The 26609-nt window shown below is 36.0% G+C and overlaps 1 protein-coding gene across 2 annotated transcripts in view; it reads right to left on the reverse strand.

Annotated features, from left to right (window-relative positions):
• Positions 1 to 1132: 1132 nt before the first annotated feature.
• IRAK3 (interleukin 1 receptor associated kinase 3) overlaps positions 1133 to 26609 on the reverse strand; it is a 103510-nt gene continuing 78033 nt past the window's right edge. For both annotated transcript variants that reach the window (XM_074226206.1, XM_074226207.1), the window contains exons 9-12: positions 5571 to 5769; positions 5183 to 5245; positions 4926 to 5090; positions 1133 to 3382 (exon numbers count right to left, since the gene is read on the reverse strand). In XM_074226206.1, the coding sequence (XP_074082307.1) occupies positions 2909 to 3382; positions 4926 to 5090; positions 5183 to 5245; positions 5571 to 5769 (901 nt within the window). In that variant the 3' untranslated portion in view covers positions 1133 to 2908. The remainder of the gene's footprint in view (positions 3383 to 4925; positions 5091 to 5182; positions 5246 to 5570; positions 5770 to 26609) is intronic.

Below are 26609 nucleotides of genomic sequence, written 5' to 3' on the forward strand. Positions count from 1 at the left end.
CATTATTTTTAAAATATACATAGATGCCAATGTGATTAATCAACTTGCTTATTCATGGTAGTTTTCTGTCATCACACATTAGCTTAAATAATAATAATAATAAAGATCCAGATTTTTTTAAACATTAAAAAAGTGTTCTGCCATACTAATCTAGTATAACTCTTCTCAGTGAAGAATACTGTGATCCAGAAAGAAGTAGCATTTTTGACTCAGTACTAGTCAGGATTCAAATCCAGGTTTCCAGATGCTCAAACTCCTACTCATTCTGCTACACCATACTTCCTTCTTAACCAATTATTTCTTTTTTAAAAAATCATTTATTTAGTGTTTTATTTTTCCCTGATTACATGTAAAAACAATTTTAATGATTTTTTTGTTGTTGTTTTTGCAAGGCAATGGGGTTAAGTGACTTGCCCAAGGTCGCCATCCAGGCAATTAGTACGTGTATCATATATGTGAATTCAGATCCTTCTAACTCCAGGACTGATGCTCTATTCACTGAACCACCTAGCTGCCCCTTTAACAATCATTTTTAAAACTTTAAGTTACAAATTCCCCCCACACACACACACACACACACTTAAAAAACAAGCAATTAGATGTAGGTTATAAAAGTGTGGTCATGCAAAAAATTTCTATAGTAGTCATTTAACCAATTATTTCAAACTCTTTCACTAGTCAAAACTTTATAAGGAGGGCTGGAGGGGTAAGACAGGGATGTGGTAGGAGGACTCCCAAGTGGAAAAATGCACTAACAATTTTTATCTTCCTTTTCTGTCCTTCCCTGGATAGAAGTGCCAAATAATTGATGAAATAACCTAAAATGTGATCAGATTGAGAAACCAGCCAAATAAACCATGACAAGATATTCAGATGTTTTGAGGCTAGAGTGGGATGGCAGCATGATATATAGTAGCAAAGATACTGAATTAGGCAATTTAAAGGACTGGGTTCAAATCTCACCTTTGCTGATTTCTAATTATATGACCTTAGACACTTAACCTCAACTTAGCTATAAAAATGAGGGTGTTAGATTAAAACCTCTCTAAGATTCCTTTCAGTTCTAAATCTATGAATCCATTAACTAATTCTAAGTAAAGTTAATATAATGATAACCACGATTAAGAAGTGAATTAATGCCCAAGGATATCATTTACTCAAAAGAGAAATAAACTTGAATTTTTCCATTCAGAGGAATAGAATATTGAGGAAATTTATTGAACAAAAAACAGATCAGACTGATTAAAAAAAAAGTCCTGTAAATGGACTCTCTTCCAAGTAGAAATGTGTTAATGCAGAAAAATATTAAGAGGCACATCAAGTCCAGCTAAAATATATGTTTAGTTTAAAGGATATCAATTAGAAGCATCATGAACTAATGGACAGAATATTGGACTTGAAGTCAAAAAAGACCTAAGTTCAAATCCTACTTAGAATACTTAAAAACTGTGTGACTCTAGGAAAGTCACAACCTCTCTGTCCTTCAGACTCAATGTCTTCAAAGGCCCCTCCTAACGCTAATCTAAGCATCTTATAATAGTTAACAATTTAAGTGTGAAATCACCTGCACTTGGGATGCAACAAATTTTTTAAGAAATATTTTATTTTTTCTTACATGTAAAGAAAATTTTTAACATTAACTGTTTCAAAAACTTGAGTTCTATATTCTCTCTCTCTTGACTGAGAAGGCAAACAATTTCATATAAGGTTATATATGTGCAATCCTGTAAAATATATTTTCATATTATTCATATTGTTAAGGAGACAGATTAAAAAACACAAAAAATAAACAAAGTGAAAAAGAGTATTCTTCAATCAGCATTCAGACTCTATCAATTCTTCCTCTTGCTGTGGATAGCATTTTTTTTCATCATGAATCCTTTGGAATTGTCTTGTATCACTGTATTGCTGAGAATAGCTGTCATTCAGAGTTGTTTATCTTACAATATTGCTGTTACTGTGTACAAAGTCATCCTGGTCATTTCATTCTGTATTAGTTCATGTAAGACATTTTTGTAATCTACCTGTTCATCATCATTAAATACATTCTATTACATTAGTATCTAACAATTTGTTCAGCCATTCCCCAATTGATGGTATCCCCTCAATTTCCAATTCTTTGCCACCACAAGAAGAGTTGAACTCTCTCTCTCTCTCAGCCCTTTGGGTACAGTACAACATCATTTAAATAAACACATGAAACAAAATGAAGAAACAGAGAGAAAAGCAGAAGACAGCTGAGGCTGAGGTTTTGTGATAACTTGGCCTTGGAAGTTCCAAGAGGAAGGGAGAAGCATCATTTTCCATCCTTGGAATGGTTTGATTATGTTGTCTAAGCCACATATGAATGTTTATTGATAAGTAACTTTTCAGTTATATTCAACTCTCTGTGACCCTCTTTGAGCCTTTCTCAGTAATGAAACAGGAGTGGTTTCCTTCTCTGGCTCATTTTACAGATGAGGAAACTGAGGCAAATAGGGTAAAGTGACTTGCCCAGGGCCACACAGCTAGTCAAATGTCTGAAGACAGCTTTGAACTCAGAAAGATGAGTCTTCTTGATGCCAGACTAGGTATTCTTTGCACCATGGTGTGATTCAGTTTTTCTGAATGACTTTACAAGGCCTTAAATAAATCTCTCTCTTTTAATCTTGCTCGTTTTAAATTCAGGCAAAAATTGAGGTAATTTCAATAAAAGCAAAAACAAAACAAAATCCCCAAAACACAAAACATAAATCATATTGGAAGACATAGGAACTTGAAAAATCCAAATTGTCCATATAAATGGTCTAAATTCAACTCTTCTCTTGGTTTTGCTTCTGTAGATATCATCGGTTCCTTCCAAACAGTGGTTTATAAGGCATTATTATGCTACTTGCCTCATTTTTTTTAATCTGATGGTGAAATATTTTTAAGAGTTATCTTTCTCCACCATCTCATCTTTATTCCTACATAATTCTGAGGAGGAGCTGGGTTGCACCAGTCTGCTGGAAATGGGACTGCTAGACTCTGAGGAAAGGTCCATACTCATAAAACAAACTCCCAAGTCCTGGGGTGGAGGTGCATAGTTTGAGAAGTTGTCTTTCCAGGAAGTTGCAGACTCTTTGGAAACATGGGTCTTTCCTTTACCCAGGGTCTTCCTGCCACAGCCCAGAAAGGTGACTTCAGACTGGCTACACTCTAATGGAGTTTTCTGAGCCAATTCCTCTTTGTCCAATTTTTCATTAGGAGGTGAACCAACATCCTGACTTTCATCATTTTCAATGGGAACACTGCGTATGTGATCAAGGAAAAGAGGAGAAGGAGACCTGAAGGACTTTAGTGATTTGGGAGGATCTTCAGCGAAATGTAAGATAGGGTAAGTACTTTCAAGAGTAATCAGGACCTAATTAAAACACACATACACACACACATAAAAAAACGAGGAGTTTAAGAACTGATATTCCTTTTATTAACTAAAAATAATTTTATTAAATTTCACAAAATATGCTTACTGAAAGAATTTTAGAGCTAGATCTCATTCAAATCCCTAATTACAGATAAGGAAACTGAGGCAGGGCACTGACTTGCCTGAGTTCAAACAATGGAAAATTCCAACTCTTCTGATCCCTAGTCCTTCTATATCATATAGTCTCTTCTATCTTCTGCCACTTTTTTTTCTTTTTGGTTCCAGATTCTGGATATCTCTGTGAATTTCAGTGCTGGTAATCACTCTGCTTACCTCCACCTCTTGGAATTCCAGACTTCTAAGATCAGGTTAAATGCCACATTTTATATAAAATTTTTTTCCCCTTCTTCCAATTACCTTGTAAAAATGTTTCATTTGCTATTATGTGCATATTGTCTCCCTCAATAGAATAAAAGTTTCTTATGAGCAGGGATTGTATAATTTTTGCTTCTGTAACCCCAGTGATTAATTCAGTGTCTGACTCAAAAGTGTTTTTTGTTGTTCAGTTATCTCAGTCATGTCCAATTTCTCATGACCCCATTGGGGGTTTTCTTGGCAAAGATACTAGAGTGGTTTGCCATTTCCTTTTCCAGATGAGGAAACTGAGGCAAACAAGGTTAAGTGACTTGCCCAGGGTCACACAGGCTGAGACCAGATTTGATCTCAGGAAGATGAGTCTTCCTGACTCCAGGTCTAGCAACTTATTTACTGCACCACTCAGCTTCCCTGGCTCACATGAGATACTTAAAAATGCTTATTAACTAATTGATTCATTCAATGCAATGAATAATTTTAGCCTTGAGGCCTTAGGTAAAAATATTTATCCAAATTTGGCTTCATTTTCATCTATGAAATGACAGAAATGGAATTAGATTATCTCCAAGATTCTTTCCAGTTCTTCCAATGCCCAGATACCATATTAACTTACTTTATTAATTTGGGTATCCTGTTGCTATTTGATAGATAGCTGCTACAATGATAAAATTAATAATTTTTTGTTCTGAAAGAGATTAATTTACCATTCTTAGGTGAACATTTTCTGTCTAGAGAATATTTAACTGACTTCCTCTCACTAATAAAAACTTCAGTTTGGATACATATTTTCTCCATTTGAGTTGTTGGGTTTTTTTCAGGGAGAGGCAGTATATCTTGGATAAAAAGTAACATCTTGGAGTCCCTCTAAGATTACCTCCTATTCTCTCTGCATCTATCTTATGTGTACATTATTGTTTATATATTGTCTTTCTTATTAGCATGTTAACTCCTTGAGGACAAGAATAAAGTTTTAGCCTTTCTCTGCATCCCCGAGGTTACACTTAATAAATTCTTGTCAACTGATTTTTCTCGTCGATAAAAATGCTCTAATATATGCCCTATCAAATTCAATAAGATAGCAGTGAGGACAACACTATGAGTCTTATGGTGGTCTAAACATATGTTTATTGTTATTTTCAACAATTCTATGCTCAAGAATACTCACTTCATCCATCGTTGGCCTTAACTTTGCCCGGGAAATTGTACATTGATTTGCCAAAGTAAATAATTTCCAGGAGAAATTCTGAGGACATGGATTTATTTTTTTATCTAATAAGGAAAGACATGACTCAAAGCCTCTCTTTTCCATTAGTTCCACAAGGAGGTCCCTCTGGAAGGAGAAAAAAATGAGCATAAAGATCTTTTGCAGTACTCCATTAGGAATATGACCAATATATATATTTGTACAAATTTAATTCTTACCAGTCGAACGTATTTTGGACCTTCTAGCACCACTTTATAACCTGTCAGGACTTCCATTATGACCTGGAGGGGGACAAATTTAAATCAAATCTAGGTTTTAACAACTCATGAATAATAATCTGTCATTAATTATGACAATGAACACATTCTTAGTAAAGTGGTTCATGCTTTATAACTGAGGTGTATAATTTTACCAAACACCATATTTAGCAAAAGCAATTAGCCTAAAGTGAAAATCCTTTTTGTTTTACCAATGAGGTTAGAAAATTGTTGGTGATATCTCTTCCCCTTTCTTGGAAACTAGGAAAATGAAATAAGAATATCAAAATCTATTTTTAAATAGATTCACAGACAACAGTTAAGAATCCCTGTGAGGGAAGATACTCACAATTCCAAAGCTGTAGACATCAGTTTTAGTGGACAGTATTCTCTGTCTTATATATTCTTCTGGCATGTACCATAGGTATTTATTTCTACTGTTTTGCATATTTATAGTAAAACTCCGTTTTTCCAGGTGAGGTCGGAGATGGGCTGTGACAAAATTTTTTAGCTTTGGTTGAAACTGGTTGTCCAAAAGTATGTTTGAACTGAAATTGTAATTAAGGCAGAAATTAATCTAAAAATTCAGATAAGTATATTTAGTGACTCATAAAACAAAAAATAGTCTACCATGTAAGTAAAGTTATGTTAATTATAAAAGGGTCTTTCCCTCTAAAGAATATGAAGAAATAATTTTCAAAAAATTGGCAAACTATAAATGGTCATGGGAATATATGTTCCACATATGAATAGTAAGAAAAATACAAATTAAAATAACTCTGAAGTTTCATCATACTTCATGCAAACTGGAAAAGGAGATGTTAGAGATGTGGCAAAACAGGCACAAGAATCACTTGGAGGAACTGTGAAGTAGTCCAACCATTTTGGATATCAGTTTGGAATTATGCAAAAAAAGTGGTTTGACAATAATAATAATAATAATAATAATGGCTTTTCTATTGTTACTTCATTTGATCATTATAACCCCCAGTGAGGAAGGTAGCAAACACAATGAAAATTGAGAGAAGTTAAGCCCAGATTTAACAGATAATCTGAAACAGGATTTGAACTCTGTTCTTCTGATTCTAAATCTAATACACTATTGCCTGTACCACCTACCTATCAATAACCTTTGAATCAGTTATCTCACTATTGAGAGTATATCTTAAGGAAATCAAAGATAAAAAGAAAAGGCATTCTTTGTGATAACAAAAACATGAAAACAAACATGGGCACCCCTCCATGAAGGAATAGTTAAAGAAGTTATGGTATAGGAATGTAATGAAATGTTATATAGTAAGAATGATTAATAAGGTGAATTTCTTCATCTGAGGACTCTTTATGGCAATGAAATTATAGATTCAGACCTATCCCTAGAAATATATTATGGTCCTTACCCAAAAGGATGTAAAACCTTTTATCTGAGACTAGGCATGTCCCAAATGCTCCTTTGTGGTTAGGAACTCCTAATAAATATTTTGTGTTTTTAATTGGTTGGTTCATGATTACAACAAAGTCTTCTGGTAAAGGGAGCAGATAATTTGTCATCAGAAAGAAAGGGAAAAGTTAAAATTTAGTCCAAGCCATTTTCCATGTTTCCTCTCCCTGACTGACCATTCCTTCTTTTCTGTGTAATTCATTTCTTGAATTAATTTGTAGAGCTCCCACTCATGCTCAGAACTTAATTATTAAACTTGACCTAAGCAATGACTGCAAGTAAGACTCAATGTATTTGGTCTGCAAGTCCTATCCCATACCTATCATTCCACCCTTATAGCTATATTCGTTTGGATCAGTCTTAAATCATTCACTTATATTTTAATTATCAGTTGCTACCTTAAATTAAAGCAAGAGGGCAATACTGGGAAATGGCATCTAGGAAAGGAAAAAAAGAGTCACAAGAAAGTTGAGAAGGCACTAACTTAACCAGTATTTTATTAAGCAATGAAGATGGGCAGACAAAATGAGAACCAAACTTTAATTCACCATTTTGCCCAGGGCTAATCCTATTGGCAGAATCTGTTCTGCTCCATTTTAGCAATCTTAAAATGAGAAAAAGAATTTGAATTCTTTTTTTGTTGTTGTTAGGTTTTCTTGGGAGGCATCCTTTAAATTAACACCATTTTATTGTTTAGGCACTTTCTTTTATCAAAAAACAATTTCTTGGCTTGCATTCATAAAATGTAGAGAGAAGTGTTTATAATACTATCCAGTAATTTAAAATGATGAATTGACTCCATGACATGTTCTAAAAATTCTGTATACCTTAGGCAGTAAGTTGTGTCTCTGAAGGTCATAACCTTTTTCCCCCACAAAAAATCCTTCATCTAAATTTGTAATCTATTAATGACTAAAATTAAAATTGTTCTATAGAGAAATCAAATTAAAATAACTATGAAGTTTCTCTTCATTCCTAGAATATTGGTTAAAATGATTTTTTCAAAAGGGGAGTAGGGGAATAATTTTTTAAAGAGTTAACAGTTGTAAAATTGTACCAACCATTTTTTTTTAGGTTTTTGCAAGACTAACAGGGTTAAGTGGCTTACCCAAGGCCACACAGCTAGGCATTTATTAAATGTCTGAGACCGGATTTGAACCCAGGTACTCCTGACTCCAGGGCTGGTGCTTTATCCACTGTGCCACCTAGCCACCCCACTGTACCAAACATTTTCAAAAATAATTTCAGATTATAAAAAGAAAAAAAAAGAGGCATCCAGGTGGCTCAGTGAATAAAATGCTAGGCCTGGAGTAGGAAGACCTGAGGTCAAATCTGGCCTCAGCCACTCAATAGTTGTGTGACCTTGGACAGGTAAATCACTTACCCTCTCTAGAGAAGGAAATGGCAAACCACTCCAGTATCTTAACAAGAAACCTCATGGATGATCAACCATGATGCATTTGTTCATTTCAGCAGTACAAAAATCAAAGACAATTTTAAAAGACTTGTGATGGAAAATATCATCCATATCCAGTGAAGGAACTGTGGCATTTAAATGAAGACCAAAGCTTAGTATCTTTAATATTTAAAAAGTTGTCTTATGTATTATGGAGTTTTCTTCTTGCTACTATTTTTTCCTTCCATTGGATATGATTCTTCTCTCACAACATGATCAATATGGATCTATGTTTAATATGATTATAAATATAGAGCCTATATTAGATTGCTTTCTGTCAGGGGGGAGGGGAAAGCAAAGAGAGGAAGCAAAAAAAAATTAATGGTAAAAACTACTGTTGCAGTTGGAAAAAGAAAAAAGAAAGAAAATGCACAGACAGAAGGGTCTACAAGGTCTCAAAGAGTCAAACACAACCTAATAAAAGAACAACAATACAAGAAAATTGACAAAACTTGGATCCAGCAATTCCAATATATGGCATGTACTCTAAATAACGTCAAAGACAGAAATAAAGCTATCATGTACACCAGAACATTATTGAACTCATTTTTCAGATAGTAAACAACTAGAAACAAAGTAGGAATCCATGGATAGGAAAATTATGGTACTAATTGTAGTATATAAATGCAATGACCTAATGACTTAATAATGACTTATTATTGTACATTAAGAAATTAAATTCATTTATATAAGGTATTCAGAGAAATATCAGAAGACTTGTGTGAACTGATACAGAACAACATAAGTAGAATAAGGAGAGCTATATTCATTGAATACAATGGACACAAATGAAAAGAACAATAAAAAGAAAAACAAGCCCATGATAATTATAATGATACTAAAGAATAATGAAACATGTCTCTCTCTTGTCAGCAATGATGTGGGGGAATGAAGCAGACAGAATGTTGCATAGTCTACCAGCATGATAGTTCCCTTGGTTGTTGTAAGTGACTTTGTTTTTTTATTATAAGGAAGGTTTTGATGCTGGGGGGAGGGAGATGGGTCTGCTTTATGTAGAAATTATTAGAAATGTAAAACAAAAGTCTTAAAACTATTTAAAAATAAGTTTATAAAAGGATTCTCAGAAATTTGAGCATTCCTATAAATACTTATTGAATATTCCATTGGTGACTACTTCCTGAATAGAACAGACATAAACAAAATTTTATGAAGTAATATTCAGAGTAAACAGATTTTGTGAAATACTACTCTTAGAAGTCTAGAATGAGACTCCAAAATTGTTCCAGGGCATTATATTTCTACCCAGAGATGGTGAAAAAGATGTTAGCTGTAAGCGGACTACAGTGAACAACATAAATTCTTGGTTTTGTGATTTATACAGTAATAAATAAGAGTCTTGGCATCTTAAAGAAGAAAGATGTTTCATTTCAGCAATATGGGAATTGCAAAATCCTTTTTTTGACCATCAGTTCCACACCAATTTGTTACTTTGCTTATAGCATAAACAGTGTTCAAAGGTTGGGTGGGTGACCACAGTTTTCCTTGGGTAGAGGTAAGCTGGCCATGTAGTTAACTAAAAAAAGTTTATCCTATGGGGAAAATGCCTTGGAAAAATATAGACATCTTAAAATAATTAAATAACATTACAGTATAAAAAGACAACTTTTTATACTGTAGGAGACAGTTACTGTATGTTTGGTTCTTTACTACTCCTTGATTCAACTATCATACCTCATATCATGACTATGATAGGTTGGATGCCCCAGTGGTCAGTGATGAGTCTTCTGGAAACTCATCAGTACCTTCTGCTTCTAGAGTTCTGCCCTCTGATTAGAGAGGGTGAACAGGGAGAGCTCCTCCCAGAAGTCTCATTTAAGGAGGTCACCCATGTCATCCATCAAGGCCCTATCCCTAATACCCCTCCTTTCTGAATATCTTGGATCCCAACACGGATGACCTACGTAAATGCTTATTACTCTTGCTCCAACTTGCTCATAAGTTGCTCTGATCCATCTGACTAGCTCAAATTTTTGGACACTCACTACCTGAATTGTTATTTTTTGGGACTTCTCTCCCAGACCAAGCAGGACTATTGCCATTGCCTGTTTCATCATGGAAGTGTCTCAGCTTTAGTCATGGAATTGTCATGTTTTAGGAATACAAAAAAAGAGTAGTGTAGATTTAAGGATAATAAAACTGAAAAAAGCAACAAAAATGGTTCCCCTTCTCAGATCTCTGATAAAAGTAATTGGATATTGTTTCTAATAACAAACCCAATGTAAACTATATAACAACTGAAAGTACATCAATGTACTTCTCACCCAAAGTGAATACAATAGAACATGCCCAAGTGAAATCCACAGTAAATGGTTTCAAATCTGAGTAGCTATCCATGGACCCATGGTCAGTTCAAATATTATGACCAGATGTGATACCAATCTCATCCCTCAGGGCTAATTAGGATTTATAGTCTTTTTTATACTAAAATCATTTGTGGATTTATCTTATCTCCCCTATCTATAAGGTAAGCTTCTTTTTTCTTTTTTTTTCTTTTTTGGGGGTTTTTGTGGAGCAGTGGGATTAAGTGACTTGTCCAAGGTCACATAGCTAGTAAGCTAGCAAGTATCAAGTATCTAAATTCCAGGGCAGATACTCTATCTACTGTACTACCTAGCTAGCCCAAGGTAAGCTTCTTGATAGCAGAGGCAGGTGGGTGGTACCATGCATGGAGTATTAGACTTATGCCAAGAACTTATGAGCTATAAGTGACCCTAGGCAAGTCACTTATCTTTTCTTTGCCTCAGTTTCTTCATCTCTAAGATGAGGATAATAATAACCCCTATTTTCCTACAAGGCAGTTGTTTGGATTAGTTGGGTCTTGTCCTTCATTCTCTAAGTGGAACAAAACATTCTGCCAGGGTCTCCCATACTGCACAATCAAGTCCAAAGTTCTTAAGAGAGACCTTGAGAGTGTTCTTGTAGTTCTTTTTCTTACCCTCCTATGAGCACTTGTCCTGTGTGAGTTCTCCATAATATTGTCTTTTTGGCAAGCATACATTTGATTGAGGATAAAATGAAATAACATCTAACACTCTTTGCAAAGCTTAATTTACTATATAACTGTTAACTATTTATTAATTTTTGTATTCATTCTTTCATTGAACAAATGTTTAACAAGCAGCTACAATAGACAAGGTACCTTATACATAGTAATCACTCATATTTGTTGAATAAAATGTCATATTTGTTGAATAAAATATTACTGCTTTCCCACAAGCTATTCCATCTCTAATACTGACTGGTTCAAGATTTAACAATGCACTCCAAATCAGAGAGGCCTGGGGGTAAGGGGTACAAGTATGCCGTACCCAAGGAGCCTACCACCAGCTCTCAGTGATTACTGCAGAGGGTCTCAGCTTTGTTTAATGGTCCAGCATCATCTCATGGGAACTGATAATACATCAAAACCATAGCAAGTCATTAAGGACCATCTGGCAGACACTGGTTTGTTAGTTTCTTATCAACCATTACCAATATCTCAATCTTTCAAAAAGCTTTAAAAAAAACCCAAAACAAATTACACCCATTTTGTTCAGTTTGCCTCTCTCACCATTTATCAGTTTCATTGTTATTCATTTCAAAACAACTTCTTTTCTCCCTTCCCTCATAGTATATTCCTTTCCATAACATTTTCTCATGTTCAGTAAATGATTAACAGTTACATTCACCTGTATATAGAAAAAAAGGTGATATTAATTGAGCTATTACTGCTTTGGTAGGAATTGTAGAATGATTAGCTATTTACCTATTATCCTATTACCTACTAACCCAGTCTCCCTACTCTAGGAACACTATCTGATGTACTCTTTTACAGATGCATCCCTCCATGAGATGTGCCAATAGAACTTTTCAGGAATGCCATAAAGAAGAACTAAACTTCCCTCACTTAAATTAATCTCCCTATTTTAAGAGCATTTCAGTAATGACAAAAATGGTGGAAACTAATGAATTAAAAGCCATTACTTTTAGCCTTGGCTAAAATTCAATAAATAAGATCTCAGGTCAATAGGAAATTTATTTTATAAATGAGGAAACAAGCTTTTCTTTTTTTTTTTTAGGTTTTTGCAAGGCAAATGGGGTTAAGTGGCTTGCCCAAGGCCACACAGCTAGGTAATTATTTAGTGTCTGAGACGGGATTTTAACCCAGGTACTTCTGACTCCAGGGTCAGTGCTTTATCCACTGTGCCACCTAGCCACCCCAAAACAAGCTTTTACAAAACAGAAACAAATAATGTAGCATTTTATTATTTTAGATGCATTTATGTGATCCTGAATTTTACAAATATCTTAATTTTCCAATTCATATTTTAAGAGTTCTTTGCCAAAAAATACAGAATGGGTTCTTTCATGATTCTTTTCACAAAATCCCCTTTTCCCTCAAATTGTACCATCTGGAATGAAGTTTATTTTTAAAGAGAATCTTTTTTAGATTTTCAAGTGTTATGTTTTTGGTTTGTTTTGCCAAAGAAACCATGATGAAATATCACTGACATTTCTGAAATGTTGATTTCTCTTTTTGTCTTCGTGTGTACTAAAAGTATCTCTGCTCACCTACTCTAAAAGTTTAATCTTTGATCCTTTGCTCTCTTTTCTCTTACTTTCTCTCCAAGATATCATCTAGTCTCATGATTATATTTTCCAGCTTTAAGCTGATGATAGCAAGTTATATTTCTTGAATTTTGTCCTCTCCAGTTCTATTGTTCCAACTGCATACTGGGCAATTACATTTGGTTATTCTCTAAGTCAGCACATTCAAAGCATAACCCATTACATTCTCCTATTCTCAATTTTCCATCTCTGTCAATGGTAACAGTTTTTTCCCCATGGAAATTTTTCCCACCCCAATGGGAACCCACAGTCTGGAAGGTCTAGGAAACAACAATTCTGGGATTAGTTTTTCTTGTCTTTCATCTGCAGTCAGGAGCCAACCCTACTGAGTCCTCCTTCAAAATGTCTCATGCCTATTTCTTTTTTAAAACTTCCTGTCACCACCCTAGGTCCCTCACATAAGAATTACTACCAAAGCATCCTAACCAAACACTGATTCAAATCTCTTCCCAACTCCTTCCTGCATAGGTTGACCAGAATCTTCTGACAGAGTTACTTTTATCATTATCATTATCTCAATGACTCCTAGATTTTATATCAAGTCAATATCTAAATGATAGAATTGAATCTTGGTTTTCAAGATCCCATATATCCTAATCCCACCCTGCTATTCAACCTTCTGCCTATTATTCTCTAATATATATTCCAATGCACTCAACTTTAGTTAATCTGCACCATCTTTCTCTTCACAATTCCCAGAATACTCATGTTATTTCCTTCAACTGAAATGCCTCTCTTTTCCAGGCATCCAAAATCCCCTAATAATCAAGGCTTGGTTCAACATATACCTCTTCTGCTATTCCCAACTGAAATGTAAACCCTTGAAAATGGAGATCATGTCTTTTTTTTTTTTGCAAGGCAAATGGGGTTAAGTGGCTTGCCCAAGGCCACACAGCTAGGTAATTATTAAGTGTCTGAGACCGGATGTGAACCCAGGTACTCCTGACTCCAGGGCCAGTTCTCTATCCACTGCGCCACCTAGCTGCCCCAACATATACCTCTTCTATAACATCTTTCTTTCCCTTAACTAAAATCCTATAGTGCAAATCTGTGCCCTACAATTTAGCACCTAATCACATACTGTTTTATAATTAACTATTATCATTGGATGTATATCAACTTTTATCTTCTCAATTAAACTGTTAAGTTCCTTATGAGTAAAATCCATATCTAATAAAATTTTTTAAAGACTACCATAGTCTCATGCTGAGCTCATAAGAAGTTTATAAAGATTTTTTTTTCATTTTAAGAACTCTAGTCAATGCAATGATGAGCAACAATTCCAGAACACTGATGAAGCCTGCTACTACAACTCCCCTCTTAAAGAGGGGATAGACTCAGAGTGCAGAACAAGACACATATTTTTGGAAATGGTCACTGTAAGAATTTATTTTGCTTGACTGTGTATAATTGTTGCAAAAGCTTTGGGGGTTTTTCCCTCCCCCCCCCAAATGCAGGGAGGACTTTGGGATGAAGAGAAAATAAATGTATATTCAGAGAAAAAAATTGGAAAAAAACAACAATTTCTCCATTGATTCATAGGATGCCACCAGTTTAGAGTAAAAGAGAATTTTAGAGGCCATCCCTGAGGGCTAAATTACCTTTCTCTGACTACATTTTAATATAATGTTCTTTGTACTACACTTGCTTGAATAATGGAATTTTTTCTTCTTTATAACCACACTAGAACATCAATGAACTATTATAAAGTTGAAACTAGTCTAATTTTCCTCCCATTTTCTTTTTTTAATCAGTCAGAATGCTTTAGGTGGATGGTTCTTCCACTAGAATACCAGGCTGAGGGTAGGTATTTGTGTTGTGAGCAAAGGGCAAAAAAAAAAAAAAAGGAAAAGAAATTAGGGAAACCAGGAGGTATAGGCAGAACTGGTCTTATCTACAAACAGGATAGTAAACACCCTATGTGATTGGATTCTCGGACTGCTGAGAAGGCTCCTGCCACCAAAACACTATCCTTACATACACCAGAAATTCTACCATTTGTGATCAACATCTTATCAGACTCATTTAAAAAAGAAAAGTTTAAAAGAAATTAGCTGGGAGAGGAAAATCCGGTAAGTTTCTAACATCTTAATGTGAATCAAAAAGCCAAAAAGAAAGGTTTTCTCCCTGTTTTAAGGTAAAGAAATATAAGTTCAGGATCTGAAGTCAGCCAGTCAATGAAAATGTATTACACTACACTGTACTAATTTTTGTGGATATAAAAAAAAGGAAACAACAGTCTTTGCCAGCAAAAGAACTGAGGATCTAATGGGAGAGATAATATACAAACTATTTGCAAACAAGCTATATACAGACAAATTGGAAATTTATTGAAAAGATCAAGTCAACAAGATATATAACAGTAACAAACAATAGTAATATTTAATAACCTTTTACTAAATGGAAAAACTTGGTCAGAGGCAGCTCTCTAAGAAAGCAAAGAGATGTTACTCTTCATGTCCATTATACATAGAGATACCAATAACATCAACAATCTTATAGACATAAAAATGACAATCTGATTTGACCAGTGACAACTTAGTAATTCTAAGTCATAAATTGATTAGAGATTGGGATTTCCCAATAATCAGATCTTATTGTATTTAGACTATTCTCTTTTTAGGTCTCCATGACTAAGGGCTACATAGGCAGTTTTTAAATCATAGTCAGGGAGGCTGGTCAGGTCCTTAGAGTCAAGACCTGGAAAGAATAAATTATGCTTAAAACAATTTAAGCAACTTCTATTCATTTGATTCTAGTTCTGACTTTGGGAATTTATGTTATTCCAAGACATTTATTGCATTGTATCTATCAATCATTGATAACTCAGACTTATTCACTTGACCATGAGTAGTGATATGTTGAGAATGCTTGCTCTTTCTGTTGACTTCCCTCATTACTCCTGTACCAAGTAATCAATATATCAATGCCAAGATAGGAGTTGTATTAAAGAATCTAAATCTCTCTCAGTCTCTCTCTCTCTCTCTCTCTCTCTCTCTCTCTCTCTCTCTCTCTCTCTCTCTTTGCTTAGTATGAATTCTATTGATAAAGACTGAAGTTTGGCTAAACACCTTAATGCTAGATCTTATCTATTCTCTGGGGTTCTTCTATTTCAATTGCTTTCTTCTAAATGCATTTCCAATCAGTATTCCCAGGCTAACAAATGTATGTGATTAAGACTATTTATAAACAAAGATAATATTCACAAGAAAGACAAGTATATAGATTTCTCCCCATATTGAGAGAGAAGGGTTTCAGGACTCCAAAAGGGAGACCACAGAGAGGAAAATAAGGGAAGATTTCCCCTTGGGGTATGTAGTGATGGGTAGGAATCCAAAGTTTTAGTTCTGACCTTCCTTTTGCCCAATCAGCCAAAAATAGTCTCAGTCGAGTCTTGACCCCTTTCATTATGGCAGCTGTAATTCTGCCTTCCCATTTCCATGGGGGCTTCTCATGGTTCCCCTGTTCCAGCCCTCTTTTTTTTTCCCACTCTTCTCATCAGGAGTAGGTTCCCCTTTTTTATCTGACACTATGGCTTAGGGTGAATGCTGCATGTGGGCTGAATTATCTTTCTTTGACTACATTTTAATGTGTGGTGTAACAAATGACCATGCAGTTGTTGAATATAATTTTAGAGCTGATGGGGACCTTAGAGTTCACCTCCTTCTTCCTTTCCCTTAATTTTAAAGATGAAAAACCTGAGAGTTAGACAGCTTAAATGACTTTCCCAGAGCCACCTAATTAGTTAGTAATAGATTCAGGACTAGAAACAATTGAATAATGTCAAGTATAAAAGTAAGGTTTTAATTTTTCTGTTTGCATTTAAGTTTCTTAGATATAGTAATATGACAATTGACTAAATTAAAATTGTAAAGTCCCTGGTCTAAAAGCTTCCAAATTTGATTTTCTAATAAGAGACATAAGGTTTTGGGTAATTTTCATTATTTGACCTGGTTATTGGTAATGTATATTTAAAGTAGTGTTAAGACCAATTTTGTAGGAAATTTTTAGCAGAGAAGAGAATTTCTACAAGTGATCTGAGCCAGAGAAGAACTGCTCAGAGACCCAAATCATAGGCAGCGTCAGATGGTATCCTGATAACTGTTAGATCCAGATTTGGATTTCACTCTTGCCCAGGTGAGCCCAGTTGAGTTGTCATTTCCTGTGAAAATGAATCCTAACCTCCATAGCAACTCCAAACAACTCTCAATCTCTAGGTAGACCCCAAACAATTCACATCCTTCATGGAGATCCCTATGGAATCACTATGGAAATCATACTACCCTGCCTCCATATAGTATACCCCAAACCCTATATAAGGCATGCTCTCCCCACTACCCACTGCTGGAGTCTGTTCTTTTTTTTTAAGGTTTTTTTTTTCACAAGGCAATGTGGCTAAGTGACTTGCCCAAGGCCACACAGGCAATTATTAAGTGTCTGAGGTCAAATTTGAACTCAGGTCCTCTTGACTCCAGGGCCAGGCTTTTATCCACTGTGCCACCAAGGGTTCTGACCCACCCTTCCTTCCTTCCTTCCTTCCTTCCTTCCTTCCTTCCTTCCTTCCTTCCTTCCTTCCTTCCATAAACAGCTTTATATTTCATTTGCCTCCATTGCTATCCTTAAACTTTGGGCTTTCTGATCTTACCTTTTGACTTTTCAAGAATCAGACAGTTATATGAGATGAGCTTTCTGAGATTTAAACAAACAATTTTATTTTGCTGTTTACTTTTTCCTTTTGAAAATGGATTGCCCCTTTTGATTTTGTCAAGGCACTGTCCAATTTTCCCCTTCTCCCCTCACATTGTCTCCCATAGTTAGAAACTCTTAATGAAGTGTTTGTCATATCAGTTGGTGATTCACTGAAACCACATCTTTCTATAGAATCAAATGGGGGATGAAAAAAGTGATTAATAACCAATAATTTGGGAAGATTCAGAACTCCTTCTTTCAAAGACCTGATTTGAAAAGTTCAATCTCTTGAAGGACATTGCTGATTATGAGATTGAATTGGCTTTCCTGTGCAAGACCCCACCCTGGTAGAAGTTATGTGTTCTGCTAAACTTGGGTGGGGCATTCATTCTTTGAATAGAGAGCCCAAACCTGTGGGTGTTCTGCTAGAGAGCTATTTTCTCAAACTGGGCCTATTAAAAACACTAGCTTAAAAAAACCCGGGTCATCTCCAGTTGTCCTGATCCCTATCTGGCCATTGGACCCAGATGACTCTGGGGGAGACAGTGAGGCCTCCCTCATTAAAACCAATTCACTTGCAAGTCATGGTATCATCTCCCTGATGTCATGACCCTCTGCAAGAACAGAAGACAAACAAAATCAACAACAGCAGCTTCTCTATCCAAAGATGACATGTCACCCTTAGCATCTCTTCCATTGTGCTGTCCAATTACAGTTGACTGCCACTCCTCAAGAACACCTCCTCTTTGGAGGGTAGGTCAATTGTGAGCCCTGTCCATGGCTTTCTTTGGTCCAAGACAAGAGGGTCAAATGACCATTCTTTTACTAATGACTAATAAGTGACCTTATTAATAAAATAATTAAATTGTCCAGAAACTATGTGTCTTGAACCTTTTAAAATCATCACACAATATTTCCTGAATTCCAAACCAGTTCTTTCTGATTGTTCCCTGATGACTCATCTGTATAAATCCAGCCAAGGTATCTTCATTCCAATTTTGGAATTTTCATGGGGAACATAACCTTAACTTTATTAAATAAACTTTTTTTTTGCAAAAGTATTTAAATTATCCAATTAAAAAGTCATCATTTATAAGAATACATGTACTACAAATGAAAAAAACCGAGCATTTCATTCACCAACTTGGGAATACCCACCGCCTTTCCTGAAAGCTATAGAAATTAATATAAGATAGCTTAATCTGAATTAATTGAATAATTCATTTAAAATGTAAATAATATTATCAGTAATGCTGGAAGTTATCTCAGAAGTCATCTAGACCAATCCCTTCATTTATGAGAAGCCAAGGCATAGACTGGTTAAATGACTTGTCCAAGGGTAGCAAATGACAGAAGCAAAGTCAGTTATTCCCAATGCCTTCTTCATATTGCTTACTCAACCAACAAAAATAATGCTGCTCAATGCAAGCCTTGATCCACTAAGGAAGAAGACCTAGGTTCGCCTCACAGCATATGATTAGAGCTGTTGTTTCTCTTTTATAAAGGATTCCTGTGACTGTATCTATCCTGAATGGGCACCTAGGTGCTATAATGTGTAGAATGCCAGACCTGGAGTCAGGAAGACTTACTAGCTAAGGGACCCTGGGCAAGTCATTGCCTCAGTTTCCCCAAATGAATGAATCAGAGAAAGAAACGGAAAGGCAGGCCAGTATCTCTGCCAAGCAAACCCAAACAAGACTGGAACAATTGGACAACCACAACAATCTGTTCTCAAACCTGTTCTCTCCTACACAATCACCATACCTGAAAGGAAAGGTAACACAGGCAACTTAACTATTTTCCAAGGGTTTAGGCTGAAATGGAGAGGCCTAAGAGAGAGGGAAGCCCAATCTTAGAGCAAAAGAATAGAATCATTTAAAACAGAATCAGAAGGTTACCCTAGTCCAGTTCAGCCGAGACTGCTGATGATTTAAAGTCATTACCATCTTTTAACAGGATGTTTAGTGACCTGAACAAAATAAGATGGTCTCACTCCAGTAGCCTGTAAACAGGTGTTCGAATATCCAAACCCACTGTCACAGCTGACACTAATTAGCATCTTCCCTGGCAAGCTCAGCAGAAAGGCCAAGAGTTGAATGAGCTTTGGAAGGGGAATTGTCTCTTACTCTTTAGAGAGGAGTTACCCTCTGGAACAGGGGTGTTTCATACTGATAGAGAAGCAGACAGGGAAATGTCAGCCTATACTTTAGGGGCTCCTGTTCCAAATGAACTTAGATTCATGCCTTAGGATCCTTCTGACTATAAGAAACAAACTTTTTTATTCTTGAGTCTTCACTCCTGGGAAAATGAAAGTGAGGCAAACAGGTGTGGTGAGACATCTGTCTTCTTTGCTACTTGGAAGGCTGAAACTAGTGGATGTCTTGAGCTAGAAAATTCTAAAGGTTGTTTGGGTTCTACCCTAAGTCCCAGTGAGATCTCAAGAGTAGGTGTGGAGGAGAGGAGCAAACTGATTCAGGTCAGAAATGGAGCAGTTCAAGTCTCTGGGCCAATGAGTGGTGGGGTAGGGTCAGGGAGTGGCTCTTGGGCTTCCCAGGGACCTGTGGTGAGGGGTGGCAGGTGAGGCAGAGCTGAGTCTCACCTCTGATTGTGAGATGGAGAGATAGGAGAAGGGGAAGAGGAAAAAAGGAAGGTGGATGGAGGTGAAGGAGAAAAGGAAGAATGGAAGGAGGAGGGAGAAGGAAGGAAGGAGGAAAGGAAGAGAGGAAAGGAGGGGAAAGGATGATAGATGCAGGAAGGAGAAGGGGAAGAGAGTAAAGTGAAGGAGAAGAGGAGGAAGGGAAGGAGAGAGGAGAAGGAGAAAGAAGAATGGGATGAGGGGGAAGGGGAAGAAGAAAGGAAGAAGCAGGAAGGGGAAGAGGAAGAGAGGAGAGTGAAGGAGAAAAGGAGGAAGGGAAAGAAAGAGGAGGAAGGGGAAGAAGGAAAGGGGAAAAGGGAAGAGAGGGGAGAAGGGGAGTAAAGAAGAGTGAAGAAGAAAAGAAAGAGAAGAAGGAAGGGGAGAGGAGGAGTGTGAAGGAGAAAGGGAGGAAGAGAAGGAGAGAGGAGGAGGGGAAGGAGGAAAGGGGAGAGTAGAAGAAAGGGAAGGAGAGGAGGAGGGAGATGGAAGAGGAGAAGGAAAGAGAAGGGGAAAGGGAAGAACTGGAGAACAATTAATAGCAATTCCTTCCTTCCACAAAAATTCAAATCTGTATATTAACCCATCACAACTCTTTGATGAAGCATTTCTATAAAGCATGCCCTTTGGCAGGAGGGCAAAGCTAGAGGCTCTAGGACCTCCATTTAAGGAGGGAGCCTAGCAAAATCTTCTCCCCACTTCCCTCAGTTACATTACTTTTGGGCTTCTTAGGACTTGACCATCAAGCCAGATACTTTCCTCTGCCCTCAGTTTTTCAGTTTCCTTTTATGTGCTGTCTTACCGTATTATATTATAAATTATTTGAAGACAAAGACTTCCTAGTGCCTGGCACCTATTAGGTGATTAATTAATGTTTATTGACTATTAATTGACCACCTCTCCTTCAGGTCACCCTCTTTTAGAAACAAACTTACAGCATAAGTTAGCTTGTTGGGCTCATAATTCAGCTAAATTGTACTAGACAGAATTTGCCCTGTCAGCTTTCCTCATTCTTCATTCAATATTGATATATACTGAGGAGTGAAGAGGATACTAGAATAGTAATAGAATAGTAAGCCCTAGCCCTGATCTTATTACACACACACAATGAACATATAAGAGAAAGTTATGTAAAAGCAGCAACAACATGGTACCCAAGGCTCACCAGATCTGCTCTCACATTAAAATGAATACTTAAAATCATGCGATTTTAGAGCTAGAAATATTATAGGATCATAGTTTAAAATAGAGATTCTCCAACGAGGGTCTGCAAACTTTTAAAAAATGTATTTTCAATCACTGAGCTTCAACATAATTGGTATCCCTTGTAATTCGTGGATTTTATTTTATGCATTTAAAATTACTATTCTGAGAAAGTTTATATCCATAGGCTTCACCAAACATGTCAAACTTCATCCTAAGACTGAGAGGTTCAAAAACTTTTGATTTAAGGAGAAATCACATTTAGAGCACATGAATGTTTCCATGGTTTTCTGTGGTAACTGCATCTCCCAGAAGATGCATGTGAACTCATTTTGCCAGACTGGATATTTTCTATATGCTTGATTAAAAAAAATGCCAATGGAGGTCTCACAAGGTAAGAAACAAAGGTGGATGGAAAGTGTGAGAGAGAAAGAAGAAAATAGGCTATATTTGCAGATCATGCTAAGGGCTCTTCAGTAGAAGTAGCAAAAGGAGGCTTTTGCCCTTCAGTTCCTCAGAACAACCAAAATCTTTTTTTTCTTTTTTTGTTGTTTTTTTTTGGTAAAGCAATGAGATCAAGTGACTTGTCCAAGGTCACGCAACTAGATAATTATTAATTGTCTGAGGTCACATTTGAACTTAGGTCCTCCTGACTCCAGGACCTGTGCTCTATCCACTGCACCACCTAGCCTCCCCCAGTGCTCTGTTCTTGACCCAAAATGTCTCACTTCAAGACACTGAGACTCAGTCTACTTGTTAAGTCTTTCATATCCTTTCTTTTCTCTAAATTGGAGGCCCTCAGTTTCTTCATCTGTAAATGAGCTGGAGAAGGAAATGTCAATCCACTCCAGTCTCTTTACCAAGAAAACCCAAATGGAGGTCACAAAGAGTCAAACGCAACTGAAGCAACTCAACAACAAAAATTCTTCCTGAAGATTAGCAAACCAACTATGAGATTGTGTTGTTCCAAATTATCCAATAAAATTATAGAATCCCAGTGTTGGAAGGAATCTCAAAGGTCATTTAGTCCAACCTACCCATGACCAAGAAGCCTTTCTGCAACATCATCTACCAGTGATCATTCAGTCTTTACTTGAAGGTCACAATAGAGGGGAAATCCACTACCTTTCTGTACATAATGATATAATTTTGCTCCTCTCTGAGAATGAATGAGAATAACCAATGTGTGTGTGTGTGTGTGTGTGTGTGTGTGTGTGTGTGTATTTGTAATGTAAATATATATTTGTGTATATAATATATACATATGTATGTGTGTGCATGTAGAGTATATATACAATATGTATAAATACACATATAATATATAAACATGTTTATGTATGTATCTTCCTCAAATACTATTTTAATCATATCAGTGCCTTCCCATTCCTGCAATAAAAAAGTTTGAGTGATTTTCTATTGCCTATAATTTAGAATTTGAATTATCAGTTTAGCATTCCAATCTTTTCAACAAATCACTTATATATGCTATACTCCAATCTCATCTCTTCTTATGCTCAGGTTCCTCTCTTGAATCAATCAATTCTTCCTGCTTTCTTCAGACTTTTCTGTTCACTAGTACTTATTAAAACGACTTTGCCTCTCTTTCAAACAGTCTACTGTCTGACCTTTTCTATTAGTTTGCTCAAATCTTAACTCCTTCAGGAAGATTTCCCAGACTAAATCTACTGATGACTCTGATGGCTCTTTCAAAACAATAATAACTAACAATTTTATAGAACTTTTAAAGGTTTTTTAAAACTTATTTGATATTCACAAGAGCCCTACAAAGCAGTTTTATTCTCATTTTACAAGTAAACCAACTGAAGATGAGATAATTTCCCCAGGATTATATAACTAGTAAGTGTACGAGGCAGGATTCAAATTCAGTTTTTCCCAACTCTTAACTTTAGTTCTTTGTCTACCTACCTGCATTCTGTATTTCTTTCAGTAGGCTAGTCATATGATGCCGCACATCTATGGCGGCACATCTAAAGATATCTATATCTTTCCCCTTAGGCTATAGAAGTTTTTGAGTGTGCTAAAAATGGTGTTGTTCTTCCATATTGCTCCATATAGTTTTGTTGTTGAGTAGTGTCTGACTCTTGGTGAACTCATTTAGGGATTTAGTTGGCAAAGATACATTTCCTTCTCCAGATCATTTTACAGATGAGGAAACTGAGTCAAATAGGGTTAAAGGACTTGCCCAGAGTCACACAGCAAAGAAGTGTCCAACGCTGGATTTTTGAATTCAGGTCTTCCTGACTCCACTGCACTCCATTGTGCCAACTAAGCTGCCCACTGGTCCTGGTATAATTCTATTTACACAACAGGAATTCAATTATTCCTATTAATGATAAGAACAATTTTTTTCACAGTCAAACTTTGTGTTTCATACTGTCTCCTTCATGACTTTAGAACCAATTCAAGATTGCAAGAATAATTTATTTATTTACTTATTTAGGTATGAATAATTTAAAAATATGAATCAAACATGAATGAATAGGAGTTAAAGCAACCTCTTCTTTCAACTGTCATCTTTTTAGAGGTAAAAGACCCCATTTTTATGTAATACCATATAAAAACAGATTCCTCCTTTACAAAAGAAACATGTCCAATAAAAAAATCTGATAGTTACTTGTGAGATTTTTGTTCATATTTAATCCAATTTTGATATATCTTATCTATGTATTAGCAATCCCTTTTGTTAATTTAGTCATCAACACAGTTTGTGTCTCATCATCATATAAATACAAAGAATTTTTTTCCCAATAAAGTTTTTCATTTAGATTGTGATTTTTATTTTCTAAGAACATTCTTTTTTTTAAGTGTCTGAGACCGGATTTGAACCCAGGTATTCCTGACTCCAAGGCCAGTGCTTTATCCACTACGCCCGCGACCTAGCCGCCCCAGAACATTCTTTTAAAAGAGTGAATTTGGTCCTAATCTATTTACTAAAAAAAAGATTAAAAATTATACTTTAAAATAAGCCACAGCAATTTTGGAACAAACAATCTAGATATTTTCAAGCCTAATTCTATGGTAAACTAGCTCTCATTCAGTATATAAGATTGCTCAGGCACATAGTTCATGACCACAGCCACACACTCAATCTTGACTATTAACAATGGAGAGCTGAAAGGATATGCTAAAATAATACAAGAACCATAATGCAGGATTCCTTTCCAACCAACCCTCCCTCATAATCTTGGGCTGAAATGTGAGGAGCAGGAATATACTTCCTAGGCTCAAGCTAATGGTTGAAGAAGGCAGGAAAATTGCTGAGGTATTTCCATTCATCCTCTCAGCCCTGACTTCTCTCTGTTGTTGGATTTCTCTTGTTTGGGAGCTGCCTGGGTCTCAAGTCTCCCAGAATTTGCCCTTCCTTGATCTTCCCAGTAGAATGTAAACTGCTTCAGGGCATGTTGGTTGTGTTTTTGTCTTTACCTCCCCAAGTCTAGCAGTGTCCTGAAGCACATCTAGAAACTTAACAAAATTTTGTTGAATTTAATTGAAATAAACTATAACAAACTGGAGGCTAAGGTGTTCTGGGAGGCCCAGGATGCCCAAATTGGATGTCTATCAACAGAATCCACCTTGAGAGAACTGTTAGTTCAATTCTTTGCCCAGCCCTTCTCATCCCTCTACAAAATCCTCTTTTCGAAAACTGATCTGCTAGTTCTTTTGGGGTAGCAAAGAATTGGAGACAAGGAAGGAATATCTATCAGCTAGATAAACAAGATCCAGCATATCCATCAATCAATCAATTAAACACTTATTAAGACTTACTATGTTCAAGGTAATCCACTAAACACTAACAATACAAAGAGTCAAAGATAGTTCCTGTCCTCAAGGAGTTTACAATCTCATGAGAGAGACAACAATCAAACATATAAAAAACAAGTTTTATAAAGGATTAAGCCAAAATAATTAAAAGAGAGAAAACATTGAAATTAAGAGGGGTTAGCTGGAGAAGGGAATGACAAACTACTCCAATATCTTTGTGGTTTTTTTTTTTAGGTTTTGGCAAGGCAAATGGGGTTAAGTGGCTTGCCCAAGGTCACACAGCCAGGTAATTATTAAGTGTCTGAGATAGGATTTGAACCCAGGTACTCCTGACTCCAGGACCGGTGCTTTATCACTGTGCCACCTAGCCGCCCCACTCCAATAGTTTTGCCAAGAAAACTGCAATGGGATTATGAAGAGTTGGGACATGAAAGAAAGGTTTTCCTGTTGAAAGTAGGACTTGAGTTAAAGATAGTCAGGGAGGTCAGTAGTCAGAGTAGAGGAGGGAGAGCATTATAAGCATGAAGGATAGTCAGAGAAAATGTCTAGATGTAAGAGATAGGGATCTTATTCATGGCAACCAGGAGGCCAGTGCCATTAGATCAAAGGGTACATGAGGGGTGTGAGGTGTAAGAAAACTGGAAAGAAAGAAAGGGGCTAGGTAATGAAGAGTTTGAATGTCAAAAAGATTGTTTTGTATTTACTCCTAGAAACAGATGAAGAGCAACTTTTTTGTAAAGGAAAATAGAGGGAGGTAAGCCGATTTTGTAAGATAAAGTGGATTTCTGAATTCTTGAACATGGAGGGGGCACATTTGTGGAAGATGGCTAGGACCACTCTTGTGTGTGGCTGAGGTGGGGTGGATAAGTCCTGCATAGGAGATAAGTACTGGTTGAGGAACTGATTGATTAAGGGATTTGATGAAATATGGCAGCCACCTCTTGATAGAGAGAAGACAGACTCGGAGTGCAGAATAAGACGTAGTTTGTTTTTAACGTGGTCAATGAGGGCATTTGCTTTGCTTATGCATATTATAAGGAATTTCTTTTTTGTTTTCTTTTGTCCAGTGGGGGGGGGGAGAGAAAAATAGGTTTCTGTTCATTAAAAAAGTGAAATTAACTTAAGTTAATAAAGTAAAGAAACAATATGGACATTTTAATGTTGTAATTTCTGGAACCAGCACCTAGTAGGTACTTAATAAATATTTGTTTTCTCCCCTCCTTCTTTTGAAAGTTACATATTGAATTTATTATATATTTATATAATAAATAAAAATAAATTTATTATCATTTTAAAAGAAAAGTTGTAGATAATAGAAATTTACAGTTTAGTGTAAAGTTTTTTTGTGTGTTTTACTATACACAAAAATGTCCATTTTATTTGGTGTTTGTTAAGTTCAGAATTAAAAAAAAATAATTAAAGGCCTATGACTGCCACCATATGCATTCCTTCTAGGATGAAGTAGGATTCTGGTTTCTTCTTATTTTTCTTTTTTTTTTTTTTAATCACTAGCAAGAGCAAACAAAAACTCCAGTCCTTCTGTCAAAAATACAGCCAA

The sequence above is a fragment of the Macrotis lagotis genome, chromosome 2 (genome assembly GCF_037893015.1).
Source record: "Macrotis lagotis isolate mMagLag1 chromosome 2, bilby.v1.9.chrom.fasta, whole genome shotgun sequence".
NCBI classification, from domain to species: domain Eukaryota; kingdom Metazoa; phylum Chordata; class Mammalia; order Peramelemorphia; family Peramelidae; genus Macrotis; species Macrotis lagotis.